Source organism: Rhinolophus sinicus, linkage group LG01 (genome assembly GCF_036562045.2).
Source record: "Rhinolophus sinicus isolate RSC01 linkage group LG01, ASM3656204v1, whole genome shotgun sequence".
Taxonomy (NCBI): Eukaryota; Metazoa; Chordata; class Mammalia; order Chiroptera; family Rhinolophidae; genus Rhinolophus; species Rhinolophus sinicus.
The window spans coordinates 149,290,210-149,314,187 of record NC_133751.1 but is presented as its reverse complement, the minus strand read 5'-3'; the positions used below and the strand labels follow the sequence as shown (position 1 = coordinate 149,314,187).

At 35.6% G+C, this 23,978-nt stretch overlaps 1 protein-coding gene and 1 long non-coding RNA gene across 3 annotated transcripts in view; one reads left to right on the top strand and one right to left on the bottom strand.

Moving 5' to 3' along the window:
* LOC141572444 (uncharacterized) overlaps window positions 1-23,978 on the bottom strand; it is a 144,482-nt gene that overhangs the window by 49,421 nt on the left and 71,083 nt on the right. Inside the window, exon 3 of the long non-coding RNA XR_012497803.1 lies at window positions 13,718-13,769. This is a non-coding gene — a long non-coding RNA (uncharacterized LOC141572444). The remainder of the gene's footprint in view (window positions 1-13,717; window positions 13,770-23,978) is intronic.
* On the top strand, window positions 13,287-22,640 carry GCG (glucagon). Of its 2 annotated transcripts, XM_019727299.2 has the most exons (6): window positions 13,293-13,544; window positions 16,508-16,608; window positions 18,068-18,229; window positions 19,878-20,015; window positions 21,332-21,475; window positions 22,155-22,640. In XM_019727299.2, exons 2-6 carry the CDS (start codon window positions 16,517-16,519, stop codon window positions 22,159-22,161), a joined length of 543 nt encoding a protein of 180 aa, XP_019582858.1. In that variant the 5' UTR covers window positions 13,293-13,544; window positions 16,508-16,516; the 3' UTR covers window positions 22,162-22,640. The 2 variants fall into 2 exon arrangements, with proteins under 2 accessions (XP_019582859.1, XP_019582858.1); XM_019727300.2 differs by lacking the exon at window positions 22,155-22,640 and having other exon boundaries at window positions 13,287-13,544; window positions 21,332-21,479.

Below are 23,978 nucleotides of genomic sequence, written 5' to 3'. Positions count from 1 at the left end.
ATTATTTATGTATGTGCTTGTTTGTTACTTAGTTCTGCCATTCGAGTATTAGCCCCCTATGAGCAGTGACCCCCTTTGTCTTCCCCATCTCTGCACCCAGGGCCTAGGCAACCCTTGGAATAAGTTAGGAGGAGTTTGATACATATATGCTGAATGTATTCCTGTTTTCTGTGGATGGGAGAGCCCATGAAACTAGACTCCTTCTGTGTGATCTCATGGGGGAAACAGATCTCGCCTTTTCTGGAACGTAATACATAATAGGAACTTGCTGGCTCCCCCTCAAAGCAAAGAGAAAGAAAAATCCTTGAGCAGCAGGTGGCCCACTGTCAGGAGAATGGTTTTAGGAAGGACATGAGTCTTAGCCAGAAATCTAAAAGAAGTTGGTCTTTTAAACAAAAATAATTTGGGTTAGGGAATGACAACACAGCCCATTGTGTTGTCCTACTTCTGATTCTTGCTGCTTCTAGATGAATCGCCAGGACAACACAATGTTTAGCAAAAATACTGAGACTGGAAAAAATCAGATAAATCTCTAGAGTGCTATTGATTGCTCTAGCAGCTTTTATGAAAACAACAACAACAAAACAGTTGTTTCTAAAGTACATTTAACTTAATAAATACATTTGAAGTACTAACGGTTTCTTTAACTTAATAAAACATGCCTTAACACTGTCATAAGTTCAAAACCAAAAGTTTGGTTGGTTGGTCCTTTTAAATTCAGATTATAAACTTGAAGATATCAAAAGTAAACCAGTAACGAGGATGTGGAAAAAAGGGGACCCTTATGCACTGTTGGTGGGATTGCAGATTGGTGCAGCCACTATGGAAAACAGGTATCTCAGAAATCTGAAAATGTAACTACCTTATGACCCAGCAATTCCACTCCTAGATATCTATCTGGAGAAATCCAAAACTCTAATTCGAAAAAAATCTATGCACCCCTATGTTTAGTGCAGCACTATACCCAATAGCCAAGACATGGTAACAACTGAAATGCCCATCGGTAGACAACTGGATTAAGAAACTGTGGTACATTTATACAATGGAGTATTACACAGCCATAATGAAGCATGAAATCTTACCATTTGCAACAATATGGATAGACCTAGAGAACATTATGTTAAGTGAAATAAGTCAGACAGAGAAAGACAAATACCATATGATCTCACTTATATGTGGAATCTAAAGAAAAAAATAAATGAATGAACTAATCAGAAACAGTCTCAGAGACATAGAGAAAAAACTGAGGGTTGCTAGATGGGGGCGGGGCATAAGGAGGAAGGTGAGGGGATTAGAAAGCACAGTCAGTAACCACAAGATTGCCACAGGGATACGAAAGTCAATTTGGGGAATGTAATCAATAATGTTGTAAAGATTTTGCAGGGTATCCGATGGACACTTGTCTCATTAGGGAGACCATCTCAGGGATGATGTAGATGCCTGATCACTGCACTGTACACCTGAAGCTGAAGCTGAACAATAATGAATGTCAACCACAATCATATATATAGATAGATAGATAGACAGATAGATAGATATAGATATAGATATAGACATAGACATAGACATAGACATAGACATAGACATAGACATAGACATAGACATAGACATAGACATAGAGATAAAGATAGAGATAGAGATAGAGATATAGTTACAAGAAGCGGAGTACAGCATTATGAATAGAGACAGTGGAAATGTAATGGCTGTGTGTGATGTCAGAGGGGTAGTAGATGGGAGGAGGGGGTTATCACTGTGTGAGGGATATAAATGATAAATGTTTAACTATTACATTGTTTTGTGCACCTGAAGCCAATTAAAAATAAAAGTAAGCCAGTAAAGGAGATATACATATTTTTCTTTTCTTCTCAAAATAACTATCATCACCAACTCCAACCACTGTCTTCCTTGATGAGACTGATTTTGAATGAATTAAATTGATAGCTGAGAAACTTGTATTAAACAAATGTAATGGACACCTTGGAGTAGAGTTCCCAATCTCAAGGAACTGCTGAGGCCAGCCAGGAAATCAGAATGAATGAAGCAAACCGGGGTGGGGGTCAGTCTTTGGTAACTTAACGGTGGGACACCGGCAAGCTGGTGAGCACAACTATGGAGATAACAACCACTGGTTCAAACTGTGGCCATGTGGAAACATGGCCCTACTGTTTTCCGGGCCTGACTTCTGCCAAAAGAAACAAGAAAACTAGATTTTTAAATGTGAACTCTTTCTCAATGTTGAACCCTTGATAGCTAATTTATGAGTAAAGAAAATTCATCTGTGTGCCAGATTTGACCTGTGGGTATCAATTTCTATTTTAAGTAATAATTAAATCTTTTTTGGATGTCAGTTATATACCAAGTACTCCATATACATTGTTACATTTAATTATTCAAACTCTGTAATTAGAAATTAAAACGTGTATTTCTGATTAGGAAAATGAAGCACACTTTATGGAATTTACCTAAGATTCCATAGGTTCGGGTTTGTTGGACCACGGTCTCCCTACTACCACCATACCTCAGTGTAATACAGGCAGTGCCATTTGTCAGGTATTCCAGAAAGAGTATGTGGAATGCCTTTTCAGATGGCTTTGTCACATATTGCTGTCAATAATCAAATATTCAATATAGAGTAAAAATTTAAAAAAAACACACCTAGTAATAGGCCCTTATCAGACATTATTAGAACTTAAATACAGTTAATGAAGTAGCCATTAAGTGATTGCTTAAACAAACATTTGCAGGGTAGCTTTGAAAACAGAGTTTTGTACCTCCCTTTATAGCTTAGTTACTGCTACAGGGTTTGCATCTTGTTTCTGGCCCCAGCAAAATATTGTGTATGTACAGGCGAGCCATCCAATATGTAAATCCAATTCGTGACTGGACTCAAAATAACATTAGCTTTCCAATTTCCCATCACCTCTTCTCCACTCATCAGTATTTTCTCTCGATGTCTTCTCTCTGATGTTACTCCTGCTCTGTGTCTTCCCACACCTGTACTCCTGCCAACTCCCACACCCTGGCCGTGGAACTACAGAAGGAGGCAGGATAGGGGGAAGCTACGAAGATATCATGCAAGAATGGTCCCCAAATTGGCATCGGGTGCATCTTCCCAACAGCACTCAGGCTGCCAAAGCAGCTCCAGAAAAAAAGAACAATGAAAATGTAAACCTGAGGTTTTATTCCTCCAGATTAGGTTTTTAGAAAAACAAAAAGTAAAATTTTTAAAATGCCATGTGAAAGAAAGTATTTCGTATTTCTTCCCTGTTTTTAGTTAGTGACTGTCAATGTATGTTTAAAAAAAAAAACACGTGTGCTTCTAAGTTGCCAAAGCACTTTCAACATATCCGGAGTACTTTTATTTACTTTTTCAAATTACAGTATCAGGAGCCATAAAATATTGTTTACACAATCTTCTTTGGTGAAAAAGCCGTGCCCAATGAAACGTGCTGTAGGAAACCCTACTATCAGTTCCTTGATGTAGACCTAGAGACTTTTGCATGGTATTTCCTCTTAACAAATATTGGGAATTTATCATTACCGAAGTGTTAAAAATTTGTGGTAAACTTTATAAATAGCTACTCAGTATTCACATTATGTTGTATCATATTTCCCAGAAAACAAGTAGTCATGGAAACATGAATGCAATTGTTAAGTTGTGTCATTTATTAAAATATTTGAAAAATAATTTCATATATATTATATTCATATTTTGAATATATGTTTCATATGTATAATACACACACCTACATAAACAAATGTATATATAAGTGAGTATATATATATATATATATATATATATACATATATATATATATATATATATATATATATATTTTAACTTTATTTGTAGGGTCCCAGTACCTAGAATACATAAGAAACTCTTAGAATTCAACCACACAATTAAAAAATGGGCAATGGACTTAGACATTTCTCCAAAAAAGATATACAAATGGCCAACAAACACATGAAAAGATGCTCAGTATCCTTAGTCATTAGGCAAATGCACATCAAAACCACACTGAAGTATCAATTTATACCTACAAAGATAGCTGTGGAAGAAAAAAGAAGTGTTGGCAAGGATATAGATAAATTGGAACCCTCATACATTGCTGGTGGAAAGGTAAAATGGTTCAGCTGCTGTGGAAAACAGTTTTACTTCTCTTCAAACAGTTAAACATAGAATTACCATATCACCCAGCAATTCCACTCCTAGATATGCCCCAAAGAATTGAAAACAGGTTCTTGAACAAATATATGTACAGGCATGTACACAGCAGTACTATTCACAGTAGTCAAAGAGTGAAAACCGCCCAAAGGTCCATCAAAGGATGCATGAATGAACAAACTGGTATATAGACATACAATGAACTATTATTCAGCCATGAAGGAAAATGAAGTACTGATACATGCTACAACGTGAATGAACCTCGAAAACATGCTAAGTGAAAGAAGCCAGACACAAAACGCTATTGTATGATTTGATGTATATGAAATATCCAGCCATAGAGACAAAATTCAGACTCTTGGGTGACAGAGGATGCAGGAGGGGGAGATGAGGGGAAATTGCTTAATGGATAAGGTGTTTTATTTTGTAGTGATGGAAATGTTTTTGTATTAGATAGAGGTGGAGGTTGCACAACATTATGAATGTACTCAATGCCATTGAATCGTTCACTTAAAAAGGGTTGATTTTGTTATATAAATTTGATCTCAGTAATTTTTTTTTTAAATCTGTTTTTAAAGACTTCACTTGTAATCATTTTCAGTATAAGTAATATATTATAATTATGGCATTATTTCTAGAATAGTAGACTCAAGCTTTTGATATAAAAGTATATTCCAGGAAATTAGCCTCTTGGGTGCTTTTTAAATATTTATGTTGACCTATCCTCACTGCCAATAAAAGAAATATTTTTACTCCTGAAGAAAAAATTAATATTTGTAATATTTATTTTAACCAGTTGTTCATGCCATCACACCTCTTAACAGGAGAGAGGACACCCATAAGATTCACCTCCCTCAGTCATTACACATCCATACCTTACACCTCCTAAGCACTCGAAACTTAGACCTGTCAAACATCGGAAATTCCCTGTCTGGCTCTTGAATTATCTTCTTCCAATTTCCTGCTCAACTGTACTAGGCACAACAGCTCTTCCAAAATAACTTTTTTAAATACCTAACTCAGGCTGCCTCCTTTGTCCCTCCCCCCTTTCTGTCTTCACATCAATCGAGAGAAAACAGTAAGAATGGACTCTCCTTCTTGCCAAGACCTGTCAACTCCTTTGCCCTACTTTGAATCCTATGTTCTTTTAATGTCGCCAGCTTCATCATCAGAAAGTGAAATTCACAGATGTTTGAAAGGGTGAAAAGTCAGTTGTGTGACATATCCAAAATTCATGGATCTGATTCATTAAAAATGGAATCTCCACCGTGAATTTGGAAGGCAGCTTACAGTTCCTCAAAAGTTAAACAGTTATTATATAATCCAGTAATTCTATTTTTAGAATCATTTTTTTATTTTCTTCCTCCCCCCCTTTTTTTTTTTACTTAAGTACAGTTGGTCTACAATATTATAATGAGCTATATTAGTTTCAGGTGTACAATATAGTGATTTGACATTTATACCTTACAATGTGATCACCCCACTAATTTCAGTAATCATCTGTCACCATGCAAACTTATCATAATATTATTGACTATATTCACCTTCTTCACCCATACTCCCATTCCCCCTCCTCTGGCAAGCATCCCTTTGGTCTCTGTTGCCATGAATCTGTTTTTGTTTTGTTTTGTTCATTGGTTGCTTTTTTTTTTAGATTCCATAGATAAGTGAAACCATAAGGTATTTGTCTTTCTCTATCTTCACTTAGCATAATACTCTCTAGGTCCACCTATGTTGTCACAAATGGCAAAATTTCATTCTTTTTTATTGCTTTAAAATTCTTCTCAAATTCTACTTTGCCTAGGAGAATTAAAAACATAGTCCAGTCAAAAACTTGTACTCAAATGTTTATAGCAACCATTATTCATAATAGCTAAAAAGTGGAAACAACCCAAATGTCGTTCAACTAATGAATAAAGTGTGGTACATACATATAATGGAATCACATTAAATCATAAAAAGGAATGGAGTACTGAAAGTATTATGCTAAATAAAAGTCACATGCAAAAGGCCACATATTGAGTGATTCCATTCATATGAAATGTACAGAACAGGCAAATATATAAATAGAAAGTAGATTAGTGGTCATCAAGGGATGGGAAGGGGGCATTGGGTATGGGGTTCTGATGGGCATGGGGTTTCTTTTGTGGGTGATGGAAAAGTTCTGGAAGTAGACAGCGATGAAGCTTATACAACATTGCGAATAAAATAAAAACCACTGAATCATACACTTTAAAAATAAAAGTCAAACTATAAAATACCTGGAATTGCCAATTGTTTAATCTTTAGATGTTTTGCTACCTTAGCCATCTGGCAGCTATGAATGGACTCAGACAGTAGGCAAGGCAGGCTCCGAGGAAGTTAGAAGAGTTTCCCTGGACTCCTACCACTACTTTGCAGAGTCTTGCTCTAAAAAGACAGTATGTTCTGGATCTGATCCAGATGTGGCTTTAAGCAACTTGGTTGCCTATTCTAAAGCCTCATTTCATTATCTGTAAAATGAAGGCAGAAATATTTGACGTACTGTGTATCATGAGAATTAGACAATAATATTCTCAGAAAGCATTGCCTTTAGTAGGCATTCAATAAATGGTAGGGGACTTACTCCTCATCCCTGAAACGTAAAAAACAAACTTTAAACAATATAAATATCTTGTTTTATTAAAATTATTATTTTTTAATATCTGTTGCTTATAATTGTCTCTATATGAATTTACAGGTGGAACATTTTTTAAAAAGTAATCACCTAGTCAGGTGATTAGTACTATGTGGCACCACTGGGATGAATGGCTATTACACTTTCATCCAGGAGTTTAGTCAGGTGTAGCCCCTGAAATTATCATTTATACTTGATTATTTTCATCAGTGTCAACTAGTGTCCAAAACACCATTAGGTGAAAATTGGTGCTTAATAAATCAAACCAAATTTTAAGATATGCATGAATCATGTCTTTGGCTATGCATTTTGTCTAATGTTTGAGAGGAAGAGGTGCATAAAAGGTGTAAGAGGCATGTTCTTTGACTTCCAGAGTTTAGCTGATCAGTGTTTTTGGAGGACGATGCTAGTGATCATCGACCAGATTTATGAGAAAGAAAGGGGAAATCTGTCTTTCTTCTGAATTAGGAACGGCTTGTTATTAATACTCTGTTGTGCTCTATGAAGAGAAAAATATTTTTGTTAAAATGGAAATGAAAAATTATTCTTTACTTCCTCTGACAATGCGGCAATGAATAAATGATTTACTTTTCCGCAAGAAAGAGTCAGGATTAGAACACAGTACTCAAGATTTCCTGGCCATAGAACTGTTTTTGAGTGCAGAATAAATTATTTTGGTAATTTATTATTAATGCAAAGTAAAATTATAGAAATTATCTATGTTTGAGGAATAAAATAGCCAAACAATAATTATAACAAATTAAATAAACCTCTACTTAAAAATATGATAATAGCCTAGAGGACTGCATAAATTATCCTCTTCTCTATGTTTATATCATTTCTCTATCTCCAAAAACTGGGCATATCTTTACAATACATCTGATAAAATACGAGTTGGCAACAGTGAGCAAGTTTCAGGCAGGGGGCAAGTCTGATCACAGGCATAATGTAAGAGAAAAAGTGCTCATAACTCCATTTTGCATTTTTTGCATTTTAAAGTATATAGACTTCAAATTTTAAGTTTTCTAATGGCTGAAGTTACTTCCTTTTTCAGAAGCCCTTGAAATTTTTCAACTTTTTAAATTGGTTTCCATTAAAAATTCTTAGAAGCTTGAAGAAGAAAAAGTCTTTCCAGATGAGCAAGAGGTTGGATAAATGGAATGACATATGGTTTGTTTTTTATAGCTACAATATGTGAAAAATAGAAGCATAACACATGTATTCAATGATATATGTGTATTTATACATATAAATATATATTCTGCTTATAAATTATGAGATAAGATGATTTCATACAAATGTGATTTTGTTTTCTTTCTTTTTTTTGTTCCCTTTATGAATAAAAATAACAACTGAAACTTAGAACAATTTTAAACATCTCATTATACCAGGGATCTAGCAAAAGATAAAATCAACGTGTGCAAAGCCATGATGCCACACAGTCACCTGCTCAGACTTGTGAGGTCTCTGCAGGGTCTCAAAGCCTCAGGGCTGGAGGACTGTCCTCTGAGCTTACTACTGAATCTTCCGCCCACCCCCATATTCCAGATGGATGGGTCACGAACTCTTTCATAAATACCACTCAGTAAGTATATTTCTCACATCCTCTGGCAAACTCAGAATTTCCCCTGGAAGTTCTTTTATTCCCCCTGGATCCCTGAGCCAATCAAAGATCTCTTCACTCAGCAAGGTAAAGGGCATCTTATTATTACATTCCATGTACTCAATATTTTAATTTGCAAAGGCTAATGATAAATGGTTCTCTATATTTTTTTCTTTAAACCTAAAAAAATAAACCTCAATTAATATGAATTTTTCTCTCACGTGCTTACATAATTTTATTTATTTATTTATTTTTCTTTTTTAGGTTTTGAAGGCTCCTTATTTTCAGGAGACTTGTCATGGAGAAGAGTGTGCTAATCTAGGGAAAGCATGGCATACTGACAGGATTACCTCCAGAACTAAAAACGGACTTCAAAGTCATAAAAAAAGTTTTCCTGATCGTTACTAAGTCCCATGTAACAGAGCAGAGGCATAACCTCAGGACAGGCCCGGAAGGAGATTAAAAAGAGGAAACTGTAATCATTATTCCATTACCTCTGAATGGTGACAACCTTGCCCTGCCTTCATTGCAAATGTGTTCTATTACCCAGGCCTTGCCCTGTGCTACCATTTTACCTCCAAGCTCTGTTGCTACCATGTGTCTCCAAACTACATTTACTCATACTTTACCTTGCTCAGACTTAGTAACTGATAGGTCAAATTCTTTGGCTTCCAAAGCAACTGATTAATTGGTGCTAATGCCCCACCCCCACACTTATTTTGTTAGTTTTGATTTAATTTTTCACTTCCAAAATTTCAAACATGTATAAAACAAACAGAATCACATAATAAACCCTGTTTACTCATCAGCGAATTTCAATTATCAATATTCTGCCATGCTTGTATTATTTATATCTCCACCCACACCCTTTTTTAATGTTTACTTTCTTTTTTCTTTTAGTTAAAATTTACATAAATTGTAATTTCAAGTCTTAGCTATACTTTTTAGACAGTTGAGCATATATGGGTAACACGTACTCCTTTCACAATATAGTCTATTTCCATCTCCCTGCAAAGTTCCCTCACAGACTCTCCTCTCCCCTCCTCTTTCAAGACACAACCCCAGTTCTGAGTTTTTCTTTTGTTTAACCTTAGTTTTGCCTGTTCTTAAACTTCTATAAATTGATTCATCTAGTATGTAGTTTTGTGTGTGTGTGTCCGGCTTCTTTCACTCAGCATAATGCTGTAAAATTCACCCATGTTGCTGCCAGCATCAGTTATTGGCTCTTTTTGTTATTGTTGTTCACCAGCATCCCATTGTATAAATTCTGTACCATAATTTGTCTCTTCTTTCTCTTGTTAGGGGATAGTTTGGTTGTTTCCAGTTTTTAGCTATTGTAAATAAAGCTCGTGTAGATATTTTTATACAAGTCTTTTTTGTGGATACTTGTTTTTATTTCTCTTGAGTATAATACTCTAGTTGTGTAATTACTAGTCAAAGGTACTTGCACATTTAGCTTTAAAGTTTAACCTATTCCCAGGCTGGTTGTACTGTCACTGCTTTTTAAATTGCTTTTTTTTTTTTGGTTGTTTTGAATGAGTAATTAAATTAAGTGGTCAAAAAACCCAAACAGCCTAAGAAGTATATGTTGAAGAGTATACTTTGCATCCTGTTCTGATCCACCCCACTGCTCCACACTGCCTCCTACAGGAAAGCATTTTCATTAGTTCTTTGTGCATTCTTCCAATTCGTAATGCAATTATGAATAAATAAACACGTTTGTCCCCTTTCATCTTCTAACACAAAAGGTAGCCTAATACACACACACACACACACACACACACACACACACACACACATATTAGCCTCTCCATAATGCACCTCCCTATTTTCAACCAACAACATATCCTTGAGTCTTTCCATATTGGTAAATAAAGAGCTTCCTCATTCTTTTTTTAAACACTGCTCTATTGATGGTCCCTTGAATCAGTTCCAACCCGCTACTATTATACACAATGCTGCAGTGAAGAATCTTGTACCTACATCATGACATGTATATATAATAAATTTTCAGAATGGTGCTTTAGCCTTAGCAGACCAAGCGTTACAGGGATTTGTAATTTTGACAATATTGTCCAATTGTGCCCCAAATCACTCGTGACATGTTGCACTGCCATCAGCAATGCATGAGAGCCCCCCCTTATCCATACTTTGCCACCACAGTGTACTGTGTACCTGGATCTGTGCCATTCTCAAACATTTCAACCTAAGTTGAACAGCTAAGAAAAATAAATATGCAACAACCCAAACCCCTTGATGTTTTGAGGTGGAAGTACTAAGCAGGACTGGCTACATAATTTTTGGGTACAAAATAAAACTTTGAAGCCCGTGTTCAAACATTATTAAAAATTTCAAGATGGTAAGAGTAGAACATTAAGCCAAGCATGGAGCCTTTCTAAGCATGCGGCTCCATGTAATGGCACAAGCTGAAAGTTGTCCCTGGTCCTAAGCATCATGATAAAAGCAAAAAATCTTTGACTAAGTATCTTATTTGATCTTGAAATTATATAAATTTTGCACTCCATTCCATATAGTAATTATGTTTTATATTACTTATATCAAATTGAATTGACCTTTCAGGATGGCATATCATGGCTACTGTGTGGCAATACCCCGGGTAACCACTGGCACCCCCACACAGTCTGATGGGAGAACTCTGGATGATATCTCTCAGAAATCCCCTGCTTTCAGACAAGCCTTTTAACACTAATCATAAAAATACAGGGCCACCATTTTCCTTGCTTCACATCTAAACAATAAGTACCCGCGATGGAGGGAACTGAAGGTCAAGTGGAGGCTGGTGTCGGGGACAGCCATTGGAAGAAGATTTATAAGTTCAAAATTGATGTCTGTCTTAGTTTCTGATAATATGATGCCCATTAAGAATCCTGATTTACCCCTCCTAGGATGGAAAGCAGTGCCCTGTACAATGGGGTTCTTAATGCTTCTGCTTTCTTAGAATGTTTGTCATTATGGTGTTGGGACCCCCAATAGTCAGTGTTCGTGGGCTGAGGATAAAGCTAGAGGAAATTTTCTGAAAGAACTTGAGATAGTCACTTCTGAAATAATAGAAGCAAGTGGAGTGGAGGGAAAGAAACAAGTTTTGAGATATTGGGATGGACATTTACTGAGATGCCAGATGTTGTGTTAAGAGCTTTATAACTTTATAGCTTATATCTTTACATCATCTGCGGAGCTCCCTTCTTAGGACTTCCCCATCAACAGGTAACACCTGAAAAGGAAAGAGAGGCAGACAGAGAGAGAGACAAAGAAACAGCTACACAAATAGACAAAGAAAAAAAGTAGAACCAGATGACAAACAATTAATAAAGTATAGCCAATATACTCATGAAGACTCAGGCGAGAGACAGAAACAATTTGATGGTATATTAAACTAAGTCACACTTTCAAGCCATAGTTATAAGTGTTCGTCCAGATGGCCCTGAGTGCCAACATTCTCTGCTCTTTCACCCCCTCTGCTGGTACCACCAAGAAGCAGTCCTCAGGTCAAAACAGCAGCAATAGCCAGGGAGGTGATGAAAATGACTTGGGTATTTTATGCAGCTGTGCTTCTCAAACCTCACTATGCCTGTGAATTGCCTGGGAATCTTAGTTAAATGCAGATTCTTATTCAGTAAGTCTGGGCTTGGGACAGAGTCTGTATTTGCAGCAAGTTCCCAGGCGGCGATGCTGGTCCTTGGACCACACTTGGAACAGCAAGACTTTCTACCATCAACAATCACCAGCACAAAAACTCCTTCCTGAGGTTTCCCAATTTCAAATAGAACTGATCTCTATGGCTTTTAAGGAGCTCTACATACAACAGTGGGTCCAATCCACGATTGAACAGTTTAAGTTTATTGGGAATGTTTCTCCGGTTGTATCAATGATTTACTTCTGTATAAGTCATCAGTTTCATCATGCCCTTGATGGGATAAGCATATTGAAATTGAGTGAGGAAATGTGGCAATGATGTTGTCATACAGAATCAGATTTTTATTTTAGAAAAGTCATTTAACCAACCCTCTCATTTTACAAATCAGGAAGCTGAGGCACAAAGAGAGTATATGACTTGACCACAATCACACAGCTTGTTGATAGCAGCCAGACTAAAATCTAGTTACACGGACACTGTCCTGAAACTGCCTGACCAGATCACTTCCCATTTTTCTCTTTTCCAAAGTGATCAGACTTATATCTGCTAAATCTTATAAATCGCTGAAGTCATCAGTGGCAGATCACAAAACTCAGGAAATACATATGACAGTATACATGGCATCTCGTTCTTTGTAAGTCAGTGCCCAGCTCTCTTATCAGTAGACTTGGCCTTGAAATATCCATTAAAAGAAAAACGAAATACCAGACCAATAGGCGATGCCTATTGGCATCGCCTATTGGATCTTTAATCCATATGTGTATTTATCCTTTCTTTCTGACTCCAGTTTATCACAACAGGACACATCAGGTCTTAATTGATATTCTTTAAAATTCCCCACCAAAATAATACAAACTAGTTACATATAGGGGGATGAGAAGATTCTTCCTAAGCATGTTTTAAATGAATGGTTTATTATTTGGGTAGATAAAAAAATGAATTGATCACCGTATTCAGATAAATTCATCATAACCAAATAGCAAAACAGAAGGATTTGTAAGACCTGCAAATGAGGCCACGCTCAAAGTGGGGTGAACCGTGAACTGTGTAATTTCATATCTTCAGCATCAAAATTCACTTTAGAGTACTTAAGTGATTTTCATGCCTGACTGAGAGTAAAAGGTGCATTTCCAAACTGCCCTTTCCATTCCCAACAAAAAAAAAAGGCATGAGAGTAAATAAAAAGTTTCCTGGCCTCTGAGGTCCCACCCAATGTAAGTGTAGAATGAGATGAGCAAAGTGAGTGAGCGAGTGAAATCAAATGTAACAAAAGCCATTATTTACAGATCAGAAATTTATATTGTCAGCGTAATATCTGTGAGACTAAACAGCGTTAGAGAGTATATAAAAGCCGAGCGCTTTGGTGTAGAAGAACAGAGCGCAGGACACAGCACATCCACAGTTCCAAAAAGAGGGCTCGTTCTCTCTCTACCTGCTCTGCTCCACGTCCAGTTGTCAAAAGGTAAGATTAATATTGAATAATTGTAAGATTGTATTTCCTATTTTGGGTACAGTTTAGTACTTTTAAGGGGTCAAAGTATTATGAATTAAAGTATTGTTCTTTCATTTTATAGTTTATTACTAATAACACATGGGGCAGAATGCAGATGAAAAAGTAATATAAAATGTACTTACATATACTTCAACATAGCGAAGCCTCAAAGTGAATCAGAGAAATAATTCCATTCTAAAACATAAAATAGAAAGAAAAACAAAGATTCAAATCAATGTGCTTGTTACAAGATTTAAGTGTTATGAGAATTATATTTTTAAAATAATTGGTAACACTTTTAAAAAATATTTTCCTTGAATTTGATAAATGTGTATATTACTTGGAACAGAAGGCGCCTTTTAAATTCAGCAGAAATGTGTCCATTAGAGAGTCTATACAAGCAATTGCTCTTTACCAATGAAAACTTATGGTTTCCCAAAAGAGTAAATACGAATCATCTTTCAAATGTTCAGATTTCTGATAAGTCTATCAAAAAATCAAAGTCCATGAAATCAACTCTTTGTAAATAAGACATAGAATACTTGGTACACAGAACAAATATCATCGGTTATTGGAAATTCTTTGGCGGGAGCTCAGTAAAACCACAGATTAGTAATTATCTATTATGTACTTAGAACCAATGGTAATAAATAAAATATCTATAATATCCACATTTTGAAATGAAATTTTAGTAAGTCTATTTGGAAGACAAAATCATATATTCCAAAGTACCTATTTAAGCTCTTAAAGACAGAGAATGATTTTACAAAGATCCTCAATGGAGTAAACGAGTAAGTGGTATGATTTTTCCACATATAAGACATACCTATGAGAATTTAAAAAGTATTTCTTTGGTCTAGAACACTAATACATTTAGGGATATTCTATAACGTCACCTTGCTAGGTCTAAGATTAGTCTTTCTAAAAGACTTCTTACACAGGGAATACTATTGTTATTATATTTTCCCTTTAATTTTGAGTGGAAATGTATAGTTCTTACAAAACTATGGTTTCTCCTTTTAGGCTACCTAAAGTGGGGGGTAGGGGAGTAATTGGAAATTCTCTTATGGAATAAGATTTTGATACAAAAATAACATAAACATTTGCTTTCTCAGTAGTGGTATTCAAACAAGCTTATTCTTAAACTTTTTCACAATTCAATAGACATTTACAAATGAATAAATGAAAAATTAAAAATCAGTTCCTTTTTCAGTAGAACTCATTTCACTGCCTATAGAGGACCCTCAGATCTGTGTGGCTGCTTCCTCTTCCATCAGCTCCCACAGCGGAATAACATGTGCTCTAAGCCTGCCTATGCAGCATGCAATAGAAGACTTTGTAAAACCTTTAGAAATTTTGCATGGAAGGAATTATTTAGGACTAAATTGACTTTACAACAGTGATGCAATCCTAAAACATAAAAAATGCTTGCTTTATTTTTTTTTAATTCCTGAAAGCATTAATTTATAATTGAGAGTTATAATCAGAAGACACTACGTACATATATGGCAAGGTTTGCAAAGTTTGCCAAGTCGGTAAACTTAAGCATAGCAAAATGCCAAATTAGTAATTTACTGTTGATGAATGAAGAAGCATGAATATGTAATTCCTATTGTGTTGCTTTGTCTAACTGACCACTTGATCTAAAGAAACAATATTTCAAGGAAAAAAAATATACCATTGCTGATATTACAGTCTCCACGTTTTAGTGCCAAAGATAGATAGTAAATATGGCTAGGATGTTAAAGAAAAGATTGATAGTTTAAAATGATAATATTTGTAAAATCCTTATTTCTAACCAAATGCTATTTGCTAAAAATACTCATTCAAATTATTTATGGAGAAGCATAATCAAACTTGAATTGAAATCCTCACTCTCAAAGTAAACACGGTCTGACTCGAGTAGCAGAGAGAAGTCCGTGACAAATACTGGACTTGAGGTTTCTATTCAGAAAAAAGAGGTTGCCCTGTGGGAACAGTTTGCTCCACGTTCATGTTGGTCCCCGCTGCAGCCCCACCCACACTGCATCCTGTCCTTGGCATTCTATGGCTTCACAGGACATCTGCTTGGGATACAAGGACAAGCAACCAGGTGTATCTTATAACCAGGTCTAGGGTGTCACAAGCAGTGAATGACATGTCCTGGACTAAGTCCAGTCATAAAACAACACGGGGACTTCCAAGGCTTCAGAAGCAAGCATTAATTTTCATTATGACAGTGATCTCTTATTTCTTAGTTGTGATTGTTGAAGTTGCCAGAAGCATTAGTTCTTGTTGCAAATTGCTTGTCTTTAAAATGATTTTTTTTCCATTTAATTTAGAACAGGTCAAAGCACCCTAAAATACCTCAAATCTGTTGGCCGCTTTATAATTACAAAGTCTAGACCAAGTTACACTATTTAAAATATAAATGAATAATACATCTGAACCGACAGCTGGTATGCCAAGTTGTAGCCTGAGGCTGCTTTAAGATGGTTGAAATGCAGTATAATGTAAATGCTTGGAAATGAAGGACTATTAATTGAAAGCCAGACTGATAGTGAAGGGGGTGGCATTATGCGTAAGGTGCCATTCAGGCTAACCATATGTAGCATATCATCTACAGTGGATATTTTAAATGTTTATCATGGACATTTTTAATTTCAAGTCTGGAAATGAGCCTTCTAATTATTAACAGAAGTGTTCTACACTAATGAAAAAGCGTAGTGGTGGCACATATCTTTTGTATCCTTTCCTGCCATCAAAAATATCTGGGGGAAGATATAATCTGCTATTTGAAATGAAGCTGGAAATATACTCAGAATAAAACTGATGACTAGTTTTTTATTTCTACTTATATTTACTCAGTCGAAACTGAACTTATTCAGCCTGATGTTTAAATATGGTTGCTTTTCTCCCTCCCCCCACCTCCCCTTGACAATGTGTTCCAACAGGCAGCAAAAATGAAAAGCATTTACTTTGTGGCTGGATTGTTTGTAATGCTGGTACAAAGCAGCTGGCAACGTTCCCTTCAGGACTCAGAGGAGAAATCCAGGTATTAAATCTTTAGACTTGAACTAACATAGCACTATGGTTAGAATATAGCCTGCGGAAACTATGATTAGTGAAGAGGTCTCAGTAACTTAGAGTAAATATTCTACACAATTTTCAAATGTTTAAATTATCATTGTGATAAAGTCATTCCTGGAGTGTAGATCAGAGTATGTGGTTTCACAACCAAAGGGGTAGGCAATGTTGGAAAATGTGTTACATGGGAAATTATAGCTCTTTGAAATCTTCAGCTGATCCTATCTATCCATTCATTACTTACACACTGCATAGTAGATTATTTCAATTATTCATACTAACTTTTCCTCTTTTTTATTCCTTTAAAAAAATAACACTGTTTTTTGCTAATTGTAAAAGTCATACATGTTCACGATAGAAAATATGCACAGTGTTATGTATGTACTGTCTATAACTATATATCAGATCATTATACAGCTTAGTATTATGCATTTTCTCTTAGCATTGCTATTGTTAACTTTTTCTTATATCATTAAAATATCTATTAAATGTATGATATTTCATGACTATATACAATTTCAAGTCATAAATATACAATATTTATTTAGCTATTCCTCCTCTGTCAAATACCTTTGAGTTCTTTAAATTTTCCAAAAGAGAATGCTGCAAATAACATTTCTCTTCACATGTCTTACCATTTTTCTGAGGATAGATTTCTAGTAGTAAAATTACTGGTCAAAGGGTTTGAATGAGTTTAAATCTTTTATAATACCTTGCCAACTTGCTATCCAGAAAAGTCACACACATGCACACTCCGATCAGCATAAAGGAAATGCTCCTCTCACAATATCCTCTCCCATATTTAATCTTTGCTAATTTGACAGGTGAAAATAGTATCTCATTTTCCTTTCTCAGTATTAATCACATAGAATGTTTCCCCATATTTGCCGCGCCAGTCAACTGGTGATTACTGGCATGTGGATTGCCTACTATACGAGTAGTTTCAAATCAGCAAGTGAGTTTTTCTTGTCTTTCTTTGGGCTTTTGTCTGTCTTTCACCATTAGTTACCATGTAACCAGGTAATGGAACTACATTTTTTATATTAATACATGCAAAACAAAATTGGGAGCAGAAATGTACTGAGATTCTTTACTCTTAAAATATTCAGTTCAAGTCATTGCTCTCTCTGTCATTATTAGCATAATCATAAGTAGACAAATTAGTTGTAAAAAGATTTAATCCTATCTCAGAAAAAAAGAAGCCATTTGAAAAATTGGTGCCTAGAATTCAGAATCAGAGTGCATTCAACTCTAATAAAACTCTGGGATTCCCATGGCAAACAAGGTCTCTCTGAACTACCAACTGAAATACTCTAGGCACCTGCCTTTCAGCTTCATGTGGTCCCATATCATGCAGAGAAGATGCTCCTCAAATGAGTCGACTCTTGAGGAGAGATTTAGTTGCACCAATCCACTGTTGTCCACAGCTCATTCCCAGCTCCCCAGACAGACCCGTTCAATGACCCAGAGCAGATGAATGAAGACAAGCGCCATTCGCAGGGCACATTCACCAGTGACTACAGCAAGTATCTGGACTCCAGGCGTGCCCAGGATTTCGTGCAGTGGTTGATGAACACCAAGAGGAACAAGTAAGAGTCTGAACCTGGTCCAAGATATGCACACAAATAAGTTATTTAAAAATATCCAAAGTGTCTCCTGACTTTCTTATCATGCTCATCAAATAGTGCCCATAAGCTTCAATTATGATGGTTTTCAAGGTTGGTGATGCTGTCCTTTGTATTATTGCCTCAGTATGTCCCATCTCTCACCCCTCCAAACCCTTTACCCACCCTCTAATTATTTTCCCAACTGTGGTCTTAGCAATATTTACTCCTGCCCATTTTCCATTAAAATTAAAAGCTGACTTTAATGGACCTGCAAGGTTAGGAATCTAATTTCTGACCAAAATATAACAGCAAATTCAACATCCCCTTGTAGGGTTCAAACTCATGACTATGATCACATTAAAGTTTTCCTTAGCCAAGTTAATCATGGTAAGGAATGGAAACAGATGCAGTCTTTTTCTTGTAGAATACAATCCAAGATACACACTTAAAATTACAACCTAGCTGCACTGCATATAAGGGAAGAAGGCAAATAAGAATACAAGCCTATCGTTAAGGCATACATTTTAATGTTGGATTTTTGTTGACAGTGTTGGGTTTTTTGCTGCATCTAGGCTACCGAAAGAAATCATCCACAAGGGTTTCACAGAGATGGTGGAATTTCACAATTTATTTGGAGGGTGGCCCACAATGGGATGGGAGTCATGCATACAAAATAGCTGAAGAATTCTAAAAATCAGAAAAGGGCATAGATTTGTCTGGATAGAATGGAGATGGGAAAGTGAATGAGAGAGAGAGAAGAATGAGCCAGCAGGAAGAATTGGAGAGACAGGGTAGTTGACCCAAAGTTCTTATAGTAGAGGTCACAAGAGATGGTAGTCATGATCAGAGCAAATACTGGCAGAAGTATCTTCTGTTAAGGGCCACCGATGGGCCATGGGTGAAATGTGAGAAATCAGAAATTTGAAAAAATAAATGAAAACAGCTGCCCTCATTTCTAGAAAGGGAATGCCACCATTTGGTAAACTAATGTAAAATAGCCCTTTCTCTCAGGCAGTTTCTGTTGTGTGTCTAAGTGAAACCTTCCAGGGTTAATATGTGTAGGAGAGACTGAAGGCAGCAGGTCAACCACCTCCACAGAACACTGCACACCCTTGAGGGTGATATGGGGTCATTATCTTAGCTTTCCTTACTGCTGTTCCGTCACATGTTTCCTTTCATCAATTACCATGTGTTTCTTTTGATGACACTTCAAGATGGTCCATTGCTTTCCCTTGACTCAATTAACTAACACTGACCCCACCCATACTAATAACAAAGAGCTGCCTTGTTTGCAAGTAGCTCAGCCTGGTAGAGAGCCCTCATATACCAAGACTGAAGTAAATGCAGCATTAATAGTCAATGGTACAGATAAGCAGGAGAGGTGAAAATGGGTGCACTGGGTGGAGTAGGGGAAATTTAGCCCCCCTTAAATGTTATTAGCCTTCTCCCCTTACCCAGGTAATTAAAGTAGTTTCAAGATGAGTCCCCCCTCATCTAGCCACCCTCGCCTCCTGAATCTCCCTAAGCCTCTTGTACGGAAAATCCTGAACCCAAAGCTGCCACTGTTTATAGGTGAGAACCATATTGCTAAAGAGACAGATCTTCGATTTAACTTTCACATTTCTTTCAGGAATAACATTGCCAAACGTCATGATGAATTTGAGAGACACGCTGAAGGGACCTTTACCAGTGATGTAAGTTCTTATTTGGAAGGCCAAGCTGCCAAGGAATTCATCGCTTGGCTGGTGAAAGGCCGAGGCAGGCGCGAGTAAGTCTATACACTCTTATTTAGTTTTTGTTTTTGTGCTTGGTTCTGAAAACTTAGATTAGTTATCTATACATGGATCTGAATTACAGAAGCAATTAGTACATCTCACAAAGTAAGGAAATAATTCCTATTGGTGGGAGATAGTCTATAAAAGCCTAATATGCTTTACTTTGGTAGCGAGTATTAATAACAGTCACACAGGTGACATTTTTATCCCTCTTTGTAGTTGTATTATAATTAGGATATTCATTTGTCAATCCAAGAAACTTTTGAGAATAGAGTGTTTTTGATAACTACTCTAGGACAACAAGCTTAAACTAGGACTGTCTTAGGAAAATTGGGGATAAGGAAAAAGAAGAAATAATGATGAAAACTTAAAGTTTGACTTGAAATATTTATATAGGGGATCAACATGTATTTACATGTTACTAAGTTTCTAGGTAAAAATCTGATGAAGACCAAAAGGAACTAAACTTAAAGTGTTTAATGAAATGATATTCAAAATAGAAATAGGTGGAAATATCCATATGAGCAACATACTAATTTTTTAATGGGACTGTCATATAGATAGATAACCATTAAATTAACACAGTTGAAAATGAGGCTATGATTTTTAAGTACTTTCTTGCATCTTACCACAACCAAACAGACCCCTGATTGACATTTAAATTATGAGAAGCAGAAAATTTATGTTCAACTCAATACTTTCTAGTGAGATTTAAAACAAGGTTACTGAGACTTAAATCTCAAGACAAAAGGGAATTAGCATTGTTGCTGATTTTTTTTACACATTAATGATTAAATTTACAAAATCAATGGTAAAATAGTCACATTTGAGTATAGTTTCTGGTGTTTTAAAGGGATACCAAAAAGTCTGCTTACTAAACTGATCAAATAGAAAATCTAATGTGGACTAAGGTTTAATCCCTTTATACTGCACTTTGCAAGTCTGTTCTGACAATCACTAGTTTTACAATACATCATTTATTTTTTATGAATTATAAACAAATTAATAGTCTCAATAATAACTTCTGTGTTTCCAGTATACTAAGCAGATGAAATATTGAAAAGGGCTTGAAGTTATACAGTCTTAGTTTCACATCCCGGCTCTGCTCTTTACTACCTACAGAATTTCCATTCTGACATGCACCAGTTCATTACAGGTTTCTATGAGGCTTTTCATAGTAGGCCCTCTGCAAACAGAAACATATTGTTTCCTCAATGACCCTCACACATGTGTTATGTTTGATAGGCAATCAATAAGCATTTACTTGAAGCATTTAATCAAATACTGATTTTGCTCCTCTTTTCCTAAGTTTCCCAGAAGAAGTCACCATCATTGAAGAACTCGGACGCAGACACGCCGATGGTTCTTTCTCTGATGAGATGAACACAGTTCTTGATAATCTTGCCACCCGGGACTTTATAAACTGGTTGCTTCAGACCAAAATTACTGACAGGTGATTGCATTTCAGTTCATTCTGCAACCATCAAAACTTTCATAAATATTATCTTACTGCTACAGATCGTTCCCCATGTGGGGGAGAGAGTCTTTACCCTCTTGCTATATAATCAAAATTATGAATCATTTAAGAGTACATTATTATATTTGTTTTTGATCATTACAGTTTTATCCATTCACCCACTTGTTCCAAAAACATTTCCTGACTGTCAATATGGGACAGGGCATTAGATACATAAATAAGAATAAAAAATTAAAAAAAGCCATGGAGATGTTAAATCATTCACATTAATAATGTCACATTACAAATTGTTGTATATGTTGAAATTTTATTTATGTTGAAAGTAAAATACCAGTATATCTTGTATTATATACTTAATGTAATAAGCATTATAGTAAAAATCTGAACACCAAAATTTAACCACTTATCATGGTGGGTTGTAATTGTTTTATAATTATTCATATACTTTATATTTCTTGATACGGGAACTTCAGAATAAGTGATCTTTAAATACAAATATTTGAAGAGTCCAAAAGACTAAGGATTTATAAGATGAAAATATTAATAAACAACTTTTATCAATATAAGTAGTTGAAACATTTCCTGAATAAGTTAACTATATCATCTGGGTAGTATACCCATGTTAAATCACTGTCTTATATTTTTTTATCTTTAGGAAGTAAGTACATCACTGTTGAAGATCATCTTCACAACGTCACCTGCCAACCACGTGGGATGTTTGAAATTTTATGTTCTGTAAATTTAAGAGGTGTATTCTGAAGCCATATTGCTTTGCATGCCAATAAATAGATTTTCTTTTAATATTTATTGTTGCCAAAAGATTATAAATGGAATAAACCATTGTCAAAATATTGCTAAAATACCAGCTTTAAAATATAAAAGTGCAAAATTCTCTTTTTTTTCCTTATTTTGGATGAAGCACCCTAAACTGATTATACTTAGCAATGAAATTGTTTTTCTATGATATAATTTGTACATATAAATTATTCCAATCACAACATTGCAATAATAGGATAAGGAAAGGACCAGTTGCTACAGTGGTGAAACTGGAAAAAGATTTCTTCTTGAAACTTTTGTCATAAAAATGTTCAGCTTTCAATATATCAAAAATAGACTTAAATAAAATTTTCAAGCTTCTTTACCATTGTCTGTTTTCTCTCTTCTTCGTGCTCCCACTCCTTCCATGCACCCCTTTTTCCTAAGCTGGTAGCCCACAAGCCAAAGCTGGTGCCCAGGTAGTGCTTCATGTTGCGAATGGCTGCACAATGCTTTCACATTTTGAGCCAACATTGAAAACTCGTGGTATTTTATGTAAATATATTGATTTCTGCTTCTCTTGAAAGATTAGGACATCAGGCAATATTAGACCCAAAAAATAAATCTCTTCTGGAGCTAAATACCAGCTGCTTCCTTCTGAAGAGTCACATGCTCTTGAGCTCACTATTTGCACCACACACACACACACACACACAAATGTGCACAGAATACACACTTGTGCATGCTCACATACCCACGCCCACATAATGTACACATGTAGGCACTTTCCCCTGGCCCACTTTATTTATACATCTCACTTGCCTGGCACACGCCAACATTTAAGTTTGTCATGCCCTGTTCCCTTGTTTCCCTATCCTGCAAAGTCCAGTCTGCCGATTGCCATGCCAGAGACTTCGTTGCATACAGCATTGCCAACTCTCTCTATTTCTCTTTTTTATTGAGGTATAAAAGAAAACATAAAACATTATGTACGTTTAAGGTATGCAATGAGCCAATTTGATACATTTATATATTGCAATACAATTACCACCTTAGTTTTAGCTAACACCTTTATCAAGTAACATAATTATTATTTTGTGGGAGGGGAGGGTGAGAACACTTAATATCTAGTCTTTTAGGAATTTTGAAGTATATAATACTGCATGCTGCTCATTAGATCTCCAAAATTTACTCATCTTCTAGTTATAAGTTTGTACCCTGCAACATCTCCCCAATCCCCCCACCCCCAGACCTTGGTAACCACATTCTACTCTGTTTCTATGAGTTTAGCTTTTTTAGATTCCACATATAAGTGAAGTGGTATAAGACTATTTGTCTTTGGCTTATCTCACTTAGCATAATGCCCTCAAGTTCCACCCATGTTGTTGCAAATGGCAGGATTTCCTTCCTTCTCATGGCTGAATTATATTCATAATATTCATATATATATATATATATATATATATATATATATATATATATATATGTATATATATATATACATATATATATATAGAGAGAGAGAGAGAGAGTAGAGAGAAATAATATATGTACATAGGTGTCTATATACCTATATATCACATCTTCTTTATCTATTCATCCATCAAGGGACACTTAAGTTGTTTCCATTATTGGCTACTGTAAATAAACATCGGAGTGCATATATATTTTTAATATCTTGTTTTCCTTTCTTTTGTGTATATATATATATATGTGTGTGTGT